Source organism: Arvicola amphibius, chromosome 13 (genome assembly GCF_903992535.2).
Source record: "Arvicola amphibius chromosome 13, mArvAmp1.2, whole genome shotgun sequence".
Classification (NCBI taxonomy): Eukaryota; Metazoa; Chordata; class Mammalia; order Rodentia; family Cricetidae; genus Arvicola; species Arvicola amphibius.
In genome coordinates this window covers 65024086-65041916 of record NC_052059.1, presented here as the reverse complement: position 1 = coordinate 65041916, position 17831 = coordinate 65024086, and the positions used below count along the sequence as shown (strand labels likewise).

Below are 17831 nucleotides of genomic sequence, written 5' to 3'. Positions count from 1 at the left end.
AAATGTGACAAGTGGGAAGATCATCTTCTTCTCTTTCCTGGTTGTTCCAATAGTTAGCTCTCTATGATAGTTTTGTGGGGCATCTTTCTTTATTTGGTATAGCATAGCTGGTTTCTGGGAAATTTCTCTTTCTGGCTTTAGTCCATATTTCTTCATGCTTTAATTTTTATTACACTTGGTTATTTATGTGGGGGTGGACATGTGCTCGCCACAGCACAGGAATGGAGGTCAGAGGACATCTTTCAGGAGTCAGCTTTTACCTTCCATCGTGTGGGCTCAGGAGCTTGAACTCGGGTCAGGCTTAGTGGCAGACACTTTACCTACTGAGCCATCTTTAACCCCACCACACACACACACACACACACACACACACACACACACACACACACACACACACAGGCTTTTATATGTCCATAATTTTCCTTTACTTCTAGCCTTCTTCCCCAATTCTAATTTACCTATCTAAATATTGACAATTGGTTCTCCCCCCACCTTTTTGGCTCTGGTCTCTTCCACTCTCTCCTGGCTTTCTCGACCTGAAGTTCCCTCTTTCAGGCATCATCTGGACCTTCCAGAAGCTTCCTCCAAGTCCCTCCTCACACCGCGGGTTGAAGCTGCGTGAGGGCCTTTGCTTGACTTTCTATCGTCTTTTCATTAATCAGAGTCCTAATATCTCTGTAGCAGGAGAGGCCACGAGGCCTGTTTGCTGAGGGTCAAGGTCAGGCCTGTCCCTTCTTTCAAACAGCACAGTCATCGGTATCTAGTAGTCATTCCGTGACATTTTATGAGACCGTCCTGTACATTTATTTTGAATGAGTTTATATAGGCGTTGGGTTGGGTTCTAAAGAGTCATTTACTGCACATATACAGATTATAAACTCCGGGCGCTCCCTGACATACAAGACCCTGTTGCTAGTTTTATCTGGCATGGAATGGACAGAGCAGTGTTCTCTAGGATGGGGCAGTGAAGCAGGAAGCTGAGCTGATGGTTCAGTTCAACATAAGTGAGCCTTCTAAATAAAAAAGACAGACACTTTATCTGTCCCTACAAACTGAACAAAGACTGCCCAGAGGGCAAGAGTGTGACTCATCTCTTATCTCCATAGCAACCTCTTTGACTGACCACTTCTGGCTAGCCTTCAGAGAGAGTGCCCTTATGACTCAACATCTTAAGGCTTGGAACATTTCCAAAGACAGTCCTGTGGTCCGTCCTGAGCAATACGCACACACTAATCATCTACAGATGACTCGTCAAACACTGGTTGCTAGGCTACCTGTGCAGAGGAGAGTTCACAGTGTCGAAACGCATCTGTAGCCACACAGTGACTTCCGTGTGGAAGCTTGGAGGGATCAGCACTGCAGGGACAGTGTGGGCCCGGAGAACATGTAAATCTGTCCCAGAGACTCCAGAAGGCCTCCTCAGAGTCACTGACGGGTGCTTGTGCGCACACTCCCTCTGCTTGTGGGAGACCGGCTGAGGTCATTTGTTAATCCACTAGTAATTGATTATTTTAGAGACTACAGGAATTCTGGAGAGTCGGGACACCTGAAATGCTCTGTGGATTATATAAACCAGTGTCTACAGTGATCGGGACTTCTGTTTGGTTTTGTTTTTGAGACAGGGTCTTACTGTGTATCCCTGCTGGCCTCAAACTATACACATCAGACTGGCCTTCCTTAGACTGGACGGGATCTGCCTATCTCTGCATCCCAGGTGCTGGGATCAAAGGCATGAGCCACCACACCTACCCACAGTGACTTTATTTTTAATACTTACATTTACTTATTTCTAAAATCTTATCTGCCCATTTTAATATTTTTGAATGCCTGTGAGCATTGTGTGTGGGTTAGAGGACAACATTCAAGAGTTGGTTCTCTTCTTTGCTCATGAGTTTCAGGGATCAGACTTGGGCTGACCTGATGGCTTATCTAGTCAATGCTATGGTGATTCTCTTCACCAGTGGTTTCTTGTTGTTGTTGTTGTTTTACATATAACATAAAGGTTAGGACTTCTGGATTCTGCTCCTCCAGTGGAAGGAGCTTGGAGAAGCAAATGGCTTGCCTGGTGTCAATCATTTGGTCTTCTCTACAGAAAGAATCGGCAACCAGGTGGCGTGTAAACAGCAGGCGCTCACACCTTATCATTCTGGAGGCTGGGCCCAGCACCAAGGTGAATTCTGGGCTTGCTTTATTGTTAGAGGGTGACTTCCCACTGTGTTCTCACAAGATAGACAATGGTCACTCCACTTGGACCTCATTATAAAGGCCCTGACTTGATGGTTTGTTTTTTTCTTTTAAGGTGACACGCATCATGTGCGCTTGCACATGCGTACATATGAGTGTGTGTGTGTGTCCCTATTGTGGTCCATGGCTTGATCCCCAGTCCTCCTGAACACTGGAATTACAGACATGAACAACCATACTCAGATCTTTTATTCTGGTTGTTGTTGTTTTGACATAGGGTCTCATTATGTAGACTAGGCTGACCTTAATAGACCATGTTTAAGTTTTTTTTGTTGTTGTTAGTTTGTTCTTTGTTTGTTTGTTTTTCTATTCAATAGAAAGAAGCAGGGGAAAAGGAAGGCAGGGATGGGAGGGAAGGGAAGGCCACCGAATGTTGGTGGCTTTAGAAGGTGCTGTGATTGGCTATCTAGAAATGGAAAGAGCAGTTGACCACAGATGGAATTCTCTGGAGAGTGGCAGGAAGAGTTGCTCCCTCAGGCCTGACACAGCATAGGACCAGTGCTTCCTGTCTGACTCAGGCTCCTCAAGAGCCTGCCTTAAAGCTATCTGACAGTCTTTGGGATTTTAGTTAGAGCAGAGAGACGTTTGGTGCCAGAAGAACCATTTACTGTCGCCCTGATCATGGTTATATTTAGTTCTCTATCCCTCGGCTTTCTCATGACTAACACAGGGTTTGTGAGCAAGGGCACAGTGAAACCCCCGAAATGGACCATGGTTAGGAAGAAAGGGTTATTGGGGCTCCAGCTGCCAAGGTAACAGCCCCACCCCGGGTGGGGGGAGAAATGGTGGATTTTTGTGATGGTCAGCAGAATTGGGGGGGGGGGGAGAGGTAGGCGTTGAGCTGAGGCAGCCTGCTGGATTTGACCAGGAATTAGCTGTCCTTGCCCTAGGTAGTTGACATTTAGGGGTAGGTTAAGGGAGATTCCTGGTCAATAGGAACCACCTTTAAGTTTCTGTTTACCCAGCCAGACAAGAGTCCATCTGTTTAGGACATTGTCACCAGCACTGCCATTTGGGGTGGCTGCTTCGGACCTAACAGGATTAAAGTAATACTCCAGAAATGTATGTAAGGCCCTAGGCACAGTCCAGGGCGCATGTTTGGTAGATACTGGCCGATGTTATCATCCGAAGCCGGAAAAGAAAAGCCATCTTGAATCTCCTTAACCACATCTCTCAATTTTTATCTAAATAACTGCTTCCAAACTGGATATCAGCCTCCTCACAAAGGGGGCTGTTCCTTTTAACAACGTTTCATACAGACAGAGCTTTGCTCTGTGCTTTTGTAACTCTGTGCTTTTATAACTGTCCCCTCACAGGTATAAATTACTGTGCACTTCTGGGAAAGGCTTTGGGTGAAGGAAATGAAGGCAGGATGAGACCATGAGAGGCAACTTCAGACTCGGGAATCATGCAAGTCTTAAGAGTGTCTGAGTGCTGACAGCCAGGGCCCACTGCCGGGCACAGGTGTGGGGCATAGGTGTGTCCGTGCTCCAGCTTGGGGAAGCTCCAGGGTCCGTGGGGCGCGGCCCAGCCAGGCGTCTGCTGGACGGGGGTATGCTGCCCCGCCCCGGGAGGGCGGGCCTGGCAGAAGAGTACTAGAAGCACCCAACCACCGCCCAACTTGGTAACAACTAGCAGAGAGGAGCAGAGCAGAGCAGCGGGCGGAGCACTCACTAACCAGGTAAGCGGCGCGAGGCGAAGGGGACCGGTGCTGCTCAGTGCACCAAGAAAGGGATCGGCTCTGCAGCCCTGCCGGAGGCGACCTTTAGGGTCCCAGGCTCGGGCTCACGGCGGTGGCTCACCTGCGGGTAACACTCGGACCTACATACTTAGCATCCTTGGGGTGGTGGAATGCCATCGGGTCACGGGCACGCCTCGGAAGTCTTGCACTCGAGTGAGCCCCAACCCTCTGAAAGTTACCCTGCAGCTGACTCCAAGCAGTTGCCCCTAGCTTGGCCATAGGAACCAGCTTCTCCTCCCGACATACTGGGAGGCTGCCTGGGGCCTCTACAGAACATCTCCTGGGATCCCTGACTTGGCCAGCAGGCTCCCTTGTTGCACCTACTGAGCCTTCTCCTACAGATCTTGCTCTGTGGTGCCAGGTCTACCTGGTCCAGCAATGACAGGGTCTACAGCCACTCCCCGCGTGCTAACCGCACAGAAAACAATGCTGATGAGGAACTAAAGTAACCTCTAAACTTTTTGCAAGCCAAGTGACTCATCCGTGCCCAATATGATTTGTGCAATAACCTCGAGACCTGGGCAGGAAATTTTGGGTGTGGTGGTGTTTGTCCAAGCCTTAGCTGGAGACTTTTAAAGGTTGGATTTATTCTAAATTATCTGTTGGCTCAAACATGAATGTAGGGAGCAGATGATGTGGGGATTGAAACCGTGATTCCTATTCCAAACACTCGAATCTTTGTAAATTAGGGAGAACGGTTTCTAGATAATAAAAAACCCCGGACCTAGTGACCCAGTTTATTTTGAAGAAAACAATTGCAATCAGTGTTTAAAACTCACTAATTTCTGAAATTTTAAGTTGTTTGCTTCAAGTTTATGTATTCCCATATTTTTATGTATTTACTTTTTGGGGGAGGGGAGGGCAGGCTCTCAGTGCAGCCTAGGCAGGTCTGGAACTCATTTTGTAGCCCAGGCTGGCTTTCACTTTTCCATCCTGTCTCAGTGTCCCAAGTGAGATTACAGGTGCGAATTGCCACCCCCACTGTTTCCACGAGAAATGAAGTTTAACAACAAAAAGCTTGCTTTTCTGCCACAATAGTCTTGGGGGGGATTAAGGAATTTGAGATTGTAAGAATTTTTGTTGTTTATAATTGAGACAAGGTCTTCTTGTCTGGTCTAGGCTGTTTTTGAACTTGTGATTTTGCAGGCCAGTACAACCACATTTAGCAATTTTCTCCTCCTTCTTGGTCGCTGATTTTGTGTGTGTGTGTGTGTGTGTGTGTGTGTGTGTGTGTGTGTGTGGTTTTGCTTCTGTTCCTTGAGATAGGGTCTTACAGCATAGCCTTGACTGGCCTCATGGTTAGTTTATAGTCCAGGATGGTCTTGAACTCACAGCACTCCTTCTACCATAGTCTTCTGTGTGCTAGGACTATCGCGCTAGCCTGTGCACACTGAGTCTGAATACTTTTCAAACAGGTCCCTTTTCCTAAGATAGTCACATTTATCCTCAAGCCCTGTTCCGTGTTTCCACAAAGGCAGGGCATGGAGTGCTGTTGCCTGGCTCCTGGGAAAGGAGTGTGGGGAGGACCCAGGATCACCAGTTACTGTTTTATATTTTGTTCTTTATGAACACAAGTTCCAGAAGAGTCCCTGGGAATGCAGACCACTGGGTGAATGATAGTTGGGCCCCAGGGAGCATGGTGCACTTGTTCACTCCTCTAAAGGAAGAGCCCCCATAGACAGCTGGTTACATTGATTTGTATTTAAGCTCGTCATTCAGAGCATGCATAACACACACACACGTGCACACATGCACACACACACCTCAGTAAAGAAAAAGATCTATGGTTGAGAGGCGACACAAACAAAACAGTAAACACTGGTATTGGAAAAGCACAGCGTATTGGTTAAAACATGGTTCTTCTTAGCAACGTAACTGTAGACGATGGCATTCTGCCTTCAGTAGCCTGTGGGTTGAACGAGTCACCGTGTTCATGTTCTGGATAAAGTTTGATCTTACTATTTGTTTACTATTTCAGCATGTTATGTAAGTCTGGGAGAATAAACCAAAGAATTTTTCAGTGAAGTAACTAACAATTTCAGACTTGGACCCTGGTCCCACACTGCCAGTGAGATCGCTTTGGGCCACTCAGCGCTCTGATCTCTCGCTTTATAGTGGGAATATTTTCTCCGGTCAGTCTCATCAGATTGCTAACAAAATAAACAGAGCTGTGAATGTCCTCTGGGAAGGGAAAATCAGCACACAGATGCAGGGAGGGCATCATTATCCCAGCATCCCCTGCAGTTGTAACAGTGCAATCCAAACTGTCATCCGTGGTTCGTGTGAATCACAATGAAATCTGCTGTTTCCAAAACTTCCTTTGACTAGACTGGAAACCGGCCCAAACCAGCCTGATCAGAGGCTTTGAGAAGAACAAAGTTCAACGTGGAAATGCTAATTGTATCATCTGTAAATGTAATTTGATTGGTGTTCTAGCAATAGGGCACTTTTTGAAGAAAATGGAAAAGTTAGGTTGTTTTATCTTTCTCACACAGAATTTTTACGTGAAACATAACATCAGAGATTTGGCCTTCAGACTTAAGAGTTTAACATAAGTCTTACAGCCTCTTAAAATTGTAACCTACTTAAGGGAAGGCAAAGAAAAGTTTTCTTTTGGGGGAAGTGTTTCTCTCTGGTTTTTGGAGATGACCTTGCTGTGTGGCTTAGGTTAACCTTAAACTCAATCCTCCTGCCTCAACCTTCTAAGTGCTGGGAATCCCAGTGTGCAGTGCCATACCCAGCAAGAGACTGCCCTTGGTTTGGAACAGGGTCTGCTTAGACCTGTAGCTTAGAGGGCTTTACACTTTTGATCCTCATGCCCCGGCTTCTCTAGAGCTGAGGTTATAGGCGGTTACTGTCCTTCCTTGTAAACTTGGCTAGTTTTAAGACCTGAAACCCCTCATTAGTTTTTATTGCCTTGCTTCTGTACCTTTATGCTGGGATAGACATTAACAGCCTTGATTGGTGGTTTTCAGCCATATCTGGTTTTGGCTCTAGGGGATATCTGGCAATGTTTGAAAACATTTGGGGCTGTCACAGTCATAGGGTAGGTAGTGTGCTACTGTGTTCTAATGGCTTGAAGTCACAGATATTGCTGAAGGGGTAGGAAAAGAGTAATCAAACATACTAAGTTCCCAGCCTACTTTGAATTTCAAAAACTGTTCCCTAACAGCCTCCAAAATGGACACAGGGTCTCACTATGTAAGCTTGGCTGGCCAGGGACTTGCCTCATAGACCAGACAGAGCCTCAAACTCACAGAGATCTACCTGCCTCTGCCTTCTGAATGCTGTGTGCATCATGCCCAACCTAAGTTTTAGTTTCCTAAGAAAATTCCGAAGCCAGGCATTGTGGCTCATGCCTTTGATCCCAGTAACTAGGGGCAGAGGAAGGAGGATTGCCGTAAGTGTTCAAGGCCAGAATGAGACCCTGGAACTTGATATGTAGTCCAGGCTAACCTCAAACTCATGGTAGTCCCCATGCTAAGGAATGTTGAGATTACAGGCATGAGCCACCACACTCCCCCAATAATGTTATTTCTTGGGATAACTGAGTAGAATATCAGAGGTGGGCAAATGAAGTCAGAAGAGGTTATGATTATTTCTAGATCCAGGTCATTCTGGTGGTCTGGGTAATTCCAGCAAAATAACTGTAGTGATTCTGAGCTCAGCTAGAACTAACCCTGGCCCAAAGCAGCCCTCTGGAGGCTACTTGTGTTGCTTAGACTAGAGTGTTTGCCAAATAGTTCAAGGCAGGAAATTTAATCCTCAGCACCCAAGGGAAAGAAAGAACGAGAGAGAGAGAGAGAGAGAGAGAGAGAGAGAGAGAGAGAGAGAGAGAGAGGGAGAGGGAGAGGGAGAGAGAGAGAGAGAGGGAGAGAGAGAGAGAGAGAGAGAGAGAGAGGGAGAGGGAGAGGAAGAGAGAGAGGGAGAGAGAGAGGGAGAGAGAGGGAGAGGGAGAGGGAGAGGGAGAGGGAGAGAGAGAGAGAGAGAGAGAGAGAGAGAGAGAGAGAGGAAAGGAAAGAAGTATTGTAATATCTCCACAGCAAAGCTGCCCTGTGCTTCACTCTGAGAGCAGTTGCATCAGGGGTAGATGGGGTTTCTATAGGCACCAGGCAGGAGCAGGAGGAAGTAGGGTATTTCTGCAAACCAGCCCCGTGGCAGCTTTGTGCAGGACAAACCTGTTTGACAGTTTGAAGCTCCCCACATGCTTCTGTTCCCATCACCAGCCACCTGACTTACCTTTGTTCGACTGCTTTACTGCTGAACATTTTATTTAGAATATCAAGATAAGCTAGGCCCAGTGGCTCACACCATGGCCAGCACTTGAGAGACTGAGGCAGAAGGATCCTAAGCTCAGGGATGGACCTTTCTAAAATATAAAACAAACACCCCAGGCCGGGCGGTGGTGGCGCATGCCTTTAATCCCAGCACTCGGGAGGCAGAGGCAGGCGGATCTCTGAGTTCGAGGCCAGCCTGGTCTCCAAGAGCTAGTTCCAGGACAGGCTCTAGAAACTACAGGGAAACCCTGTCTCAAAAAACCAAAAAAAAAAAAAAAAAAACCAAAAAAAACACCCCCCCCCCCAAAGCCAACAAAGCCAGCACTCCCAGATGTCACCTGTCCATCAAGGCTTTGAACCAACACCATCTTCCTTCCCAACTCACACGTAAGCTCTCAGATTTGCATGTCCCACCAGAGTCTGGTAAGCATTGCACACCCTTGTGTGCATGTGTCTCATGTCCCCTGCTGGTCTGTGAGCCCTGGGATGCATGGAAAGTGGTGGCTCAGAGCAGGCATCAGTGTGCCAATGGAGAATAACCAGGCAGCAGCCGTGTCAAGCTGTCTTGGAGATCTCAATAGAGCCACACATAGCTTTCCCCCAGTGTCCATAAGTGTAGACAGACGTTTCTGTCCTGTCCAGTCTCACAGCCATTGAGTACCAAACAAGCACACAGAGGCTTATATTAATTATAAACTGTTGGGCCTACTGCTCAGGCTTAACTAGCTCTTACGACTTAAATTCACCCATAATTCTTGTCTATGTTTAACCATGTGGGCTTGGTACCTTTTCTCAGTAAGGCATTCTTATCTTGCTTTCTCTGCATCTGGCTGGCGACTGACCCTCTGCCTCTCTTTTTCCCAGAATTCTCCTAGTTTGGTTGTCCTGCTTATACTTCCTGCCTGGCTACTGATCGATCAGCATTTTATTAAACCAATACAAGTGACAAATCTTCACAGTGTATAAGAACACAGAAGGGCTGGGAAGAGAAGAGGGGTGGCCTATGCTGAACATGAATCCTTTCAAGGGTGGAGAAACCCAGGGAGGAAGGCAGCCAAGAGAAACCACACCTCGTACCGTATTTCACCTAGAGAAGAGGCAGAAAGTGCTCATCCTGCTCTTTGCCCCTCAAGGCTTTCCTCTCAGACTTCAGAACATGATCTCCTGGCACCGAGGTCTTACTCCATGACTTAAGTAGGTTTGGAATTTAGCTGGAAAATATCCCCACCCCCTCCACAAGATGTTTTTCAGTCCTGCACCATTGGCGTGGGCAAAATGATTGCAGACTGGCTAACACTGCCCGTGGACCATTTGGGATGCTGAGTCTCACAAATGTCTGCAAAGTCTTTTAGGCTCAAATAATAATAATCCCCTCTGTCTTTTTTCTCTTAGGAAAATGGCAGACAGTTTCTCGGTAAGTATTTCATGTCCACTTTCTTAGCTCCACACACTCATATGGGTTAAAGGTTTCATTTCTACCACTCAGCTTTCTCTTTGACCCTCCTCTGAAGTTCCCTTTGGCTCACTCGTCTGCCAAGGGCTGTTAGCTGGAGGCTTGCTTTTCCAGCAGCAGCTTTCAGGGAGAGACGTGGCCTCTGCAGCAGCCATGTCCCTGATGGGAGCAGCAGGGCCGGTTGGGCCAAGGGCTGCAGCTGTTTCTCGTGTTGAGTAGAAAGCGTGTGCTTTTAAACAGCCAGTGGCTGGTGTAAGTTAGGAGAGCTTAGCCCTCCCTCATCTGTGATGATGAGAAACCAGAGGAAAACAAAGTAACAGAGGGGTTCAACCCCAAAGTCCCAGTCCTTGGAACTGAGAACGGTAGAGGAGGCAAGGGCAGAGTGTGATTCTCTGACTTCTCAGCTTCTCAGATCACAGATGCCCAAGTCCTGTGAATTCTATTTCCTGAATGAGTCCCATCCTCTAATTGTTTAATCTTTCTTTACAGCTTAATGATGCCTTAGCTGGCTCTGGAAACCCAAACCCTCAAGGATGGCCTGGTGCATGGGGGAACCAGCCTGGGGCTGGGGGTTACCCAGGGGCTTCCTATCCTGGGGCCTACCCAGGACAGGCTCCTCCAGGGGCATACCCGGGGCAGGCTCCTCCTAGTGCCTACCCTAGCCCAACTGTCCCTGGAGCTTACCCTGGCTCAACTGCCCCTGGAGCCTTCCCAGGGCAACCTGGCGGACCTGGGGCCTACCCTAGTGCTCCTGGGGCCTATCCTGCTGCTGCCCCCTATGGCGCCCCCACTGGAGCCCTGGTAAGGAGGAAGGGTTGTTTCATGGGCTTGATGTACAGGGGAGAGGACATTAGGAGGCGGGGCTATCTTTAAGCCTGTTGCTTAGATCCTTGTCTTAAGGGCCAACCACAGGGGTGTGCTGGTCAAGTGGAGAAAGGAATGTTCATGTTGAGTTTATTCTGTGACTTATTAGTCTAGAGAGACAAGGCATTGATAAAGGTGCTTTAATATACATCCAGTTAAGGTTGTGATGATGAGCTGGGCATAGTGGTACACGCCTTTAATTCCAGTACTCAGAGGCACAGGCACGTGGATCTCTGTGAATTTGAGGCCATCCTGGGCAGAATAGAGAGACCCTGTCTCAAAAAATAATTACATTTTACTACACTACTTATTGCATTATTTTTATATTATGAGGTTAAGCTTATTATTAATAAACACAGTTAGTGGCGTGGCTCCTACATACAACTTCAGTAATACTGAGTGCTTTTCAGAGCAGCAAAGCTCTGGTTCAAACGGGGTTGGGGGGGGGATGCAGGAGGTGGAACTGAAGGACAAGGGGCAGGGGAGATGCCTCCAGCAATAACCTCAAGCAGGAACTTCCAGTTCACAGATCCACTGGGAGCAACTCCGGGAAGCACATACCAGACTAGTGCAGACCAGGGCCGGAGGTGAAAGTCTGGGGAACAGCTGAATCCAGGAGGACCAGAGGCAGGGACAGAGCTCTGGGGGAATTCGGGTACCTTAAACATGCAGCTCAACATTTGCGAAATGAACTAAAGGGTTCATTCAACAAATACTCAGACTTTCATACGCAAAGCATTCTGCCGGTTACCTGTGGGCACAGAAGCCCCAGGGGACAAGAAGCCCCAGGGGACAAACCTTGTCTCAGGAAGCAGAATCACAGAGCTGTATGTCATATGACAAGGGACTGGCAAGTGAAGAAAGACTGTTGGCCAAGTCTACTTTACAATGTCAGAAAAAGGATGTGTTACGGTCTGAAGCAGCTCCAGTGATGGCCCAGAAACCTTTTCTCCTTGTGTGTTAACATTTGGACATACAGGGAACTTTGTCATTTTAGGCCCTGGGCAAGGGGGTCTCAGAATCTAGACGGGAGGCCTGAACTAGGGATCTGTGTTAGTCACCTGCGTCGTAACGTTAGCAACGTAACCTCCCTTTCCCCAGGAAAACCCAGTGCTTTACTGACATTTGGTCTTGTCTGTCCCCAGACAGTGCCCTACGAGCTGCCCTTGCCTGGAGGAGTCATGCCTCGCATGCTGATCACGATCATGGGCACTGTGAAGCCCCATGCAAACAAGTAAGCCAACAACCCATCAAGTCTGTTGATTGGTTTGGGAATAAAGATGCTCTTATTTTTTTTAACTACTCATTAGAATCCTGGCAGGGCTATCTCAAGGATTATCCCATAGTCAGTATGTGTTCACAGGTGATTCTTCCGTGTCAGGGTTGTTCAGAGCAAATGGTAGGATCCTCAACAGTGTGGCATATTTTTTGATCGTCATGGGTGAAAGCAGGGTAAGGACCATTGCTTTCCCTTTTGCCAGGTAAAAACGAGGCTCAGGTCTTACAGAGAGTGACTGGCAAGCAGGGAAGCCCACCCTTCGAAGGGGGCATTACTTATTTAAGGGTTGGAGAAGATTCTATCCATTAAAGATTTCATCAAAACAAAACCACCTTTGCCACGGGAACAGGTTTGACTGAGGTGAACCAGTTTGGGATGAGGTAATTTAGGAGACCCACACCAATTTAAAGCCACCTGAGGAAGACTGGACCCAGCAATCACTTCTAGTCATATTTAATATGAAGCAGCTGAGTGTCCAGAGCAATCCATTTCAACTGTCCCTGAGGTCATGGGGGCCATCAACCCTGCTGTGACCACTGGTGACTCTGTCTCTAAGTCTTATGGATAAAAGGGAGATATTCCAGCCAGATGCACAGGTTTATTCAATACACACACACACACACACACACACACACACACACACACACACATACACACACACACACACACACTTCGAGACAGGGTTTCTCTGTGTAACAGCCCTAGTTGTCTTGAACTAGCTCTGTAGACCAGAATTCACAGGGACCCGTCTGCCTCTGCCTCCTGAGTGTTGGGATTAAAGGTGTGCACGACCACCGCCAGGCCTTATTCAAGAGCTTTTTAGGTAGGGAATTGGATATGGTGGTGCACACCCACAATCCCAGTCTGTAGGAGATGGAAACAGAAGATCCTAAACTCAAGGTCAGCATGAGCTATACAGAGCTTGACTCTGTCTCAAAACACCCAAATGTAACTATAAATTCCTCTGTATCAGTTTGTGCCTGGTAAAGGAATGGGGACAAACAGGACTTTGCTAGTCTGACATTCGCTCCTCTGGTTCTGCAGAAGCACTATCCTCAGCCACCCTTCTTTCCACACAGCCAGGCAGAGCTCTGAGCTCAGTACCCCATCACATCCTGAAGCTTGTCTCGTATATGTATAAATGATACATTATGTTCAAAATATAGCTCTACAGAGTCTGTTCGACATAATGCAGAACTACACAGAAACACTGCTACATGAAGGTCCTTGCACTAGATAATCCAGTGCCAGTGGTGCCAGTGAGGTAGACTGGGCACTCAGAGGCCAAAACTGACTCTGGGTCCTGCCCCAGAGTCCAATAACTTCATGGAAAAGTGCAAATGTGACAGATGACAATCTCTGTTCACACAAGGACGAGAGCCACTGGACACAAACGCTGCTGTCACTTTCCCTGATTCCTAAGTTATTTAAAATACCCAGACAATCACTGGTAGGTCTAGACCACAAGCCTATTAGCTACTAGTGTTACTATACAGAACACAGCTTTAGAAACCCAGGAATAGGGTCAGTCCCTTAATAAGACTTGTGAATGCTTAACACCCAGAAGAAAGAAATGAGTCAGAAAGTTCAAGTGGCACTTTGGCCAATGCCATCTGTAGTCAGAATTTTCTTTGGGCTGCCAGCTCACAAAAAGAAGACACAGAGACTTCTTACTGATTATAGCAGCTCAGCTTAGGCATGTGCCCCTGTTCCTACAACTAAACCCACTTCTATTCATCTGTGTGCTGCCATGTGGCTCTGTTACCTTTACTCTGCACTGCCCATCCTGCTTCCTCTCCATCAGGCTGGCGACTCCAATTTTCTTCTTCCCTGAGCTCTCTCTATCCAGAAGTCCTCTCTATCCCACTTGTCCAGCGACTGGCTGCTCAGCTTTCTATTAAACACTTAACAGTGACACATCCTCACACAGAATAAAGGAACACCCATCTCATACTGTGGAACGTCCTGACTCTATAACCAGAGCAAAGGGGGAGGAAACATTAGCTCCATGTGTGCACCCCTGCTGTTCTGAACCTCTGGTTAACGGGAAAGGCAGCCACTTGATAGTTCTCAGGCTGCTGACTTGCTTTTTAACAGTCAATCTACCAGGACAGGAAAGAGCCATTATTATCTATAGCAAGGTATAAATGGTCTTAGGTTGGGTGGTCTAAAGCTATGCAGTATCTAGGAGGGGTTTGCATGCGTGCACAAAACTGTCTGTCAGGAACAGTGGCACCAGAGTCAGTCAACACCCCTCCAAAAACAAACAAATTCAAAACCAAACAACTGGTGGCACACCTGGAGGTCAAGGTAGGAGAGAATCACAAGCTGGAGGCCAGCCTGGGCTACACACTGAGACTTGGTCTCAGAGAACAGACAACATATTGCCCTGCTAGATGTTTGAGCTGATCACTGTAACGAGAGGGTGGGCCTATCTTCTCTGAGTTGGAACTCATGCTCCGGCTTATTTGCTTCCTGTTTTTTGTTTCCTATATAAAAAGTGTTTGCTTTTGGAAACTTAGATGCTCTTGACTTGGTAATATGTTAATATCTTTGATTTCTGGTTTAAAACAGGATTACTCTAAATTTCAAGAGAGGGAACGATATTGCCTTCCACTTTAACCCCCGCTTCAATGAAAACAACAGGAGAGTCATTGTGTGCAACACCAAGCAGGCTAACAACTGGGGAAAGGAAGAGAGACAGTCAGCTTTCCCATTTGAAAGTGGCAAACCGTTCAAAGTAAGTTCCTGCTGCCGTGCAGACAACGTTCTCTTATGAAGGGGAACACTGGAAAGCCATGCCTGCCCTGGGTCAGTCCTCCTCCCACCCTAGCGACTAAGCTCAGCAGGGATGTGGTCAGGAGAGGCATGTTCTCACTAGACAACTCCAAAGCTACACTCTTCTATACTAAAGGGTTTAAGGATGGATATGGGTGTGTATTTCCTGGCCTTTCCCAAACTGGCTACACACTAACCAGTCCTATAAATTAATATTTGCTATTAAGGAACTCCTTTCTATGTTGCTGTTTTTAACTTTCAAGTATTTTAGGCCCCATTAAAACTAAACTTGTGTGTAGGCAAATTGTGTTCTGGTTTCCATTTTCTATCCTTCTGACCATTTTGATGCCTTTTTATTATGGTTTAACTCTGACAATCTAGATTTGCTTTGCTATGCAGCTATGCTGGACTTCCTGAGCTCAGCTTACACTGGTTTAAAAAAAAAAAAAAAATATATATATATATATATATATATATATATATATATATATATATATATATATATAAAATCGATACACACACACACACACACACACACACACACACACATTTCTTCCTTCCATGTTTATACAGAAATTGATAAATGGAAATTACACATCACGGACAGTATGTCCTGAAAAACACACACGGTGGAAAGCCTAAATTGCATGCATTAGCACACGCTTTACCTGATGGCTTGCATATTTGGTTTTCAGATACAAGTCCTGGTGGAGGCTGACCACTTCAAGGTTGCAGTCAATGATGCTCACTTGCTGCAGTACAATCATCGGATGCGCAATCTCCGGGAGATCAACCAGATGGAGATTTCTGGTGACATAACCCTTACCAGTGCCTCACCCACCATGATCTAATCCAGAGGGGGCGGCTCCTATCACCGAAGTGTCACGAGAGGCTCCATGCTCATTCTGAGTGGAAAACTTTACATTTAATCCTCCTTATCATTCTTGTAAGGCATCCATTTAATAAATATTTCCCATGCTGACGGATACCTGGTTTTCTGTTTGTTTTCTGATATTAGGTGTCAAATCTTAGGACCCGTGAATGCTAGGCAAGTAGGTGTTCTCTATCACTGAGCCCCATATCCCCAACCCTTTAAACTGTGTGTGTGTGCCTACTCACAGGCAAGAGGCGGCAGGGTCCCTGGAGCTGGAGTTACAGGTGGTTGTGACCTGCCTGACTAGGGTGCTGGGAACCAGACACAGGTCCTCTGCAAGAGTAGTCCATGCCTTTCACCCTAGGCCATCTCTCCAGAGAGAATAGCCGAGATGCCCATTCAGGCCTCCGACTTGCATCTCTCTTCCCAAGGTGCTGGGACTAGTCAGGTCCACCAAGGCCTGCTCTAGCTGCTGGTCTTTATACGCTCTGAGCTGGAGCACTAGAAGTAATGTTAAGGGAAGCATGGACTATCAGTCAGCCATCCTGAGTTTCAAGAGGAAATGTATGAGGAGTGCCAACAGCTACCAGGAGGAAGTCACTACTACTAGGCTGCTCGGTACCGCTGGGTGACTGCGGGTGAAGATCAGAGGGTGCATACACAGCCCCGGGCGTGGGCCAATCGAGACGCAGTAAAGGGCTGTGAGCTGCTGCCCGCACTCACGCTGCGTGTTGTCTCCCGGGAGTGTGGGGGTGCATGTACCGCACACTCTGTTCTCTACAGCAGGGAGCAGGTGTCAATCTGTCACTGCGATCACGTGCACCGTGCTACACTAGGTGACTGAATCATTCTCCATCTTTATGCATGGATCTCAAACTCTGAGATCTGCCCGCCTCTGTCTCCCGAATGCTGGGATTAAGGTGTGCACCACCACCCAGCCATCTTCCATCTTTCCTATCACCAACAAGATCAAAGATTAGGAAAATGCCAAAATTGTCTGTTCTACAATGCTATCTTCTCCAGTAATTTAAACTGGTGATTGTCACAAGCTGGAGTCCCAAGGAGAACAGAAATTAGAAGGTCTGTAAAGGCAAGCACTGGAAAAATGGCTCACTGGCTAACCATCTGTAATGGGATCTGATTCCCTTCTGTTGTGCGTGAAGACAGGCCATTTTATACATTAAAAAATAAAAAAGGGCAGCACTTGCCATCAACACCTGAAGGAACAAGAACAGGCAGAGCTGGGCTCTCCTTCCACCATGTAGGTTCAAGGCGTCACCCTCAGGCCGTCAGGTTTGGTTTCCTTACCCACCCAAGCAATCTCACCGCCCGGGAACTTTCCGTCATTCACTAGTGTTGTGGAATATTTGTACACTGTGTGAGAATGGGTTACTGTGATTGGTGTAATAAAAAGCTGAACAGCCAATAGCTAGGCAGGGGAGATGGGTGGGGAGAATAAAGATGGAGTTGCCAGCCAGACTAGGAGGAAGCAAGACGGAGTGTGGAGATGAGGAAGCTCCTTGTGGCAGAACATAGATTAGTAAGAACAGGTTAATTTAAGTTATAAGAGCTAGTGGGACCCGTCCAACATAAAGACCAAGTTTCCATAATGAAGTCTCGGTGTGGTTATTTGACCTGGTGGCTGGCACCTCCCCTCCGCCTTGTCAATGGCAGCTGGCTCTGTTAAGGAGACAGTTACTAGAGGGAGCAGGGACTGATCTGTAATAAATGGACTTCTCAATCCAGAAAACTCCCTCTAAAGGAATGAAGGAAAGAAAGCACAGCTATCTGCTCAAATGAGCTCAAATGAGGACACAGATGTAGAGATTTGCTTCACGTTAGTATTTTACAAACCTACAGTTTGTACAGCATCACCAGTGTCTTGATGAACACTGAGCATTAAAAGACTATGTAATGCAATATAAATACAGCAAAGAGAAGCGAATACTAAGGCATAGTTTTAAAATTTCCAACAATTTAACAATGTGTCAGAGAAGTAATGATATGAAAAAAAATGTCTGGAATTATTTCTAAGTTAAAAGCCCTCCTGGTGCTCTTGACTGCGGAGTCTCAGAGGTGAGAAGACGATGAGGTCACCCCCAAAGGAGATGTGTCTGGCACGACCTTGCTGTCTGGACTCCACCTGTGTGCAGGGGCTGGCGTTGCTTAGGGCTGGCTGAAGAACAAAAACAGAGAAGTCACTGAATTCACCATCAAGAGTTGCCCCAAATAAACTTTCCACACTGCCAGTTAAGTGAGTGCTAAGGAATAAGCAGGTTTCCCAAAGCAACAATGAAATTATAAAAGCCTAAGACCTAATG

General features: G+C 46.9%; 2 protein-coding genes across 2 annotated transcripts in view; one reads left to right on the top strand and one right to left on the bottom strand.

The window, feature by feature from the left end:
- The first annotated feature begins 3852 nt into the window (after positions 1–3852).
- Lgals3 (galectin 3) lies at positions 3853–15622 on the top strand. Its single transcript, XM_038310398.1, has 6 exons — positions 3853–3925; positions 9655–9676; positions 10205–10516; positions 11725–11813; positions 14433–14598; positions 15332–15622. Exons 2-6 carry the CDS (start codon positions 9659–9661, stop codon positions 15485–15487), a joined length of 741 nt encoding a protein of 246 aa, XP_038166326.1. The 5' UTR covers positions 3853–3925; positions 9655–9658; the 3' UTR covers positions 15488–15622.
- A 1709-nt stretch (positions 15623–17331) lies between these two features.
- Positions 17332–17831, bottom strand: part of Dlgap5 (DLG associated protein 5) — a 37843-nt gene continuing 37343 nt past the window's right edge. The window contains exon 19 of the mRNA XM_038310290.1: positions 17332–17686. Within this exon, the coding sequence (XP_038166218.1) occupies positions 17546–17686 (141 nt within the window). The 3' untranslated portion in view covers positions 17332–17545. The remainder of the gene's footprint in view (positions 17687–17831) is intronic.

Excerpts from the sequence above, each read along its gene's own strand:
- Lgals3 (XM_038310398.1), top strand. Across the intron at positions 10,517-11,724 it reads GCGCCCCCACTGGAGCCCTG|ACAGTGCCCTACGAGCTGCC; the intron begins GTAAGGAGGAAG and ends GTCTGTCCCCAG. Across the intron at positions 11,814-14,432 it reads GTGAAGCCCCATGCAAACAA|GATTACTCTAAATTTCAAGA; the intron begins GTAAGCCAACAA and ends GGTTTAAAACAG.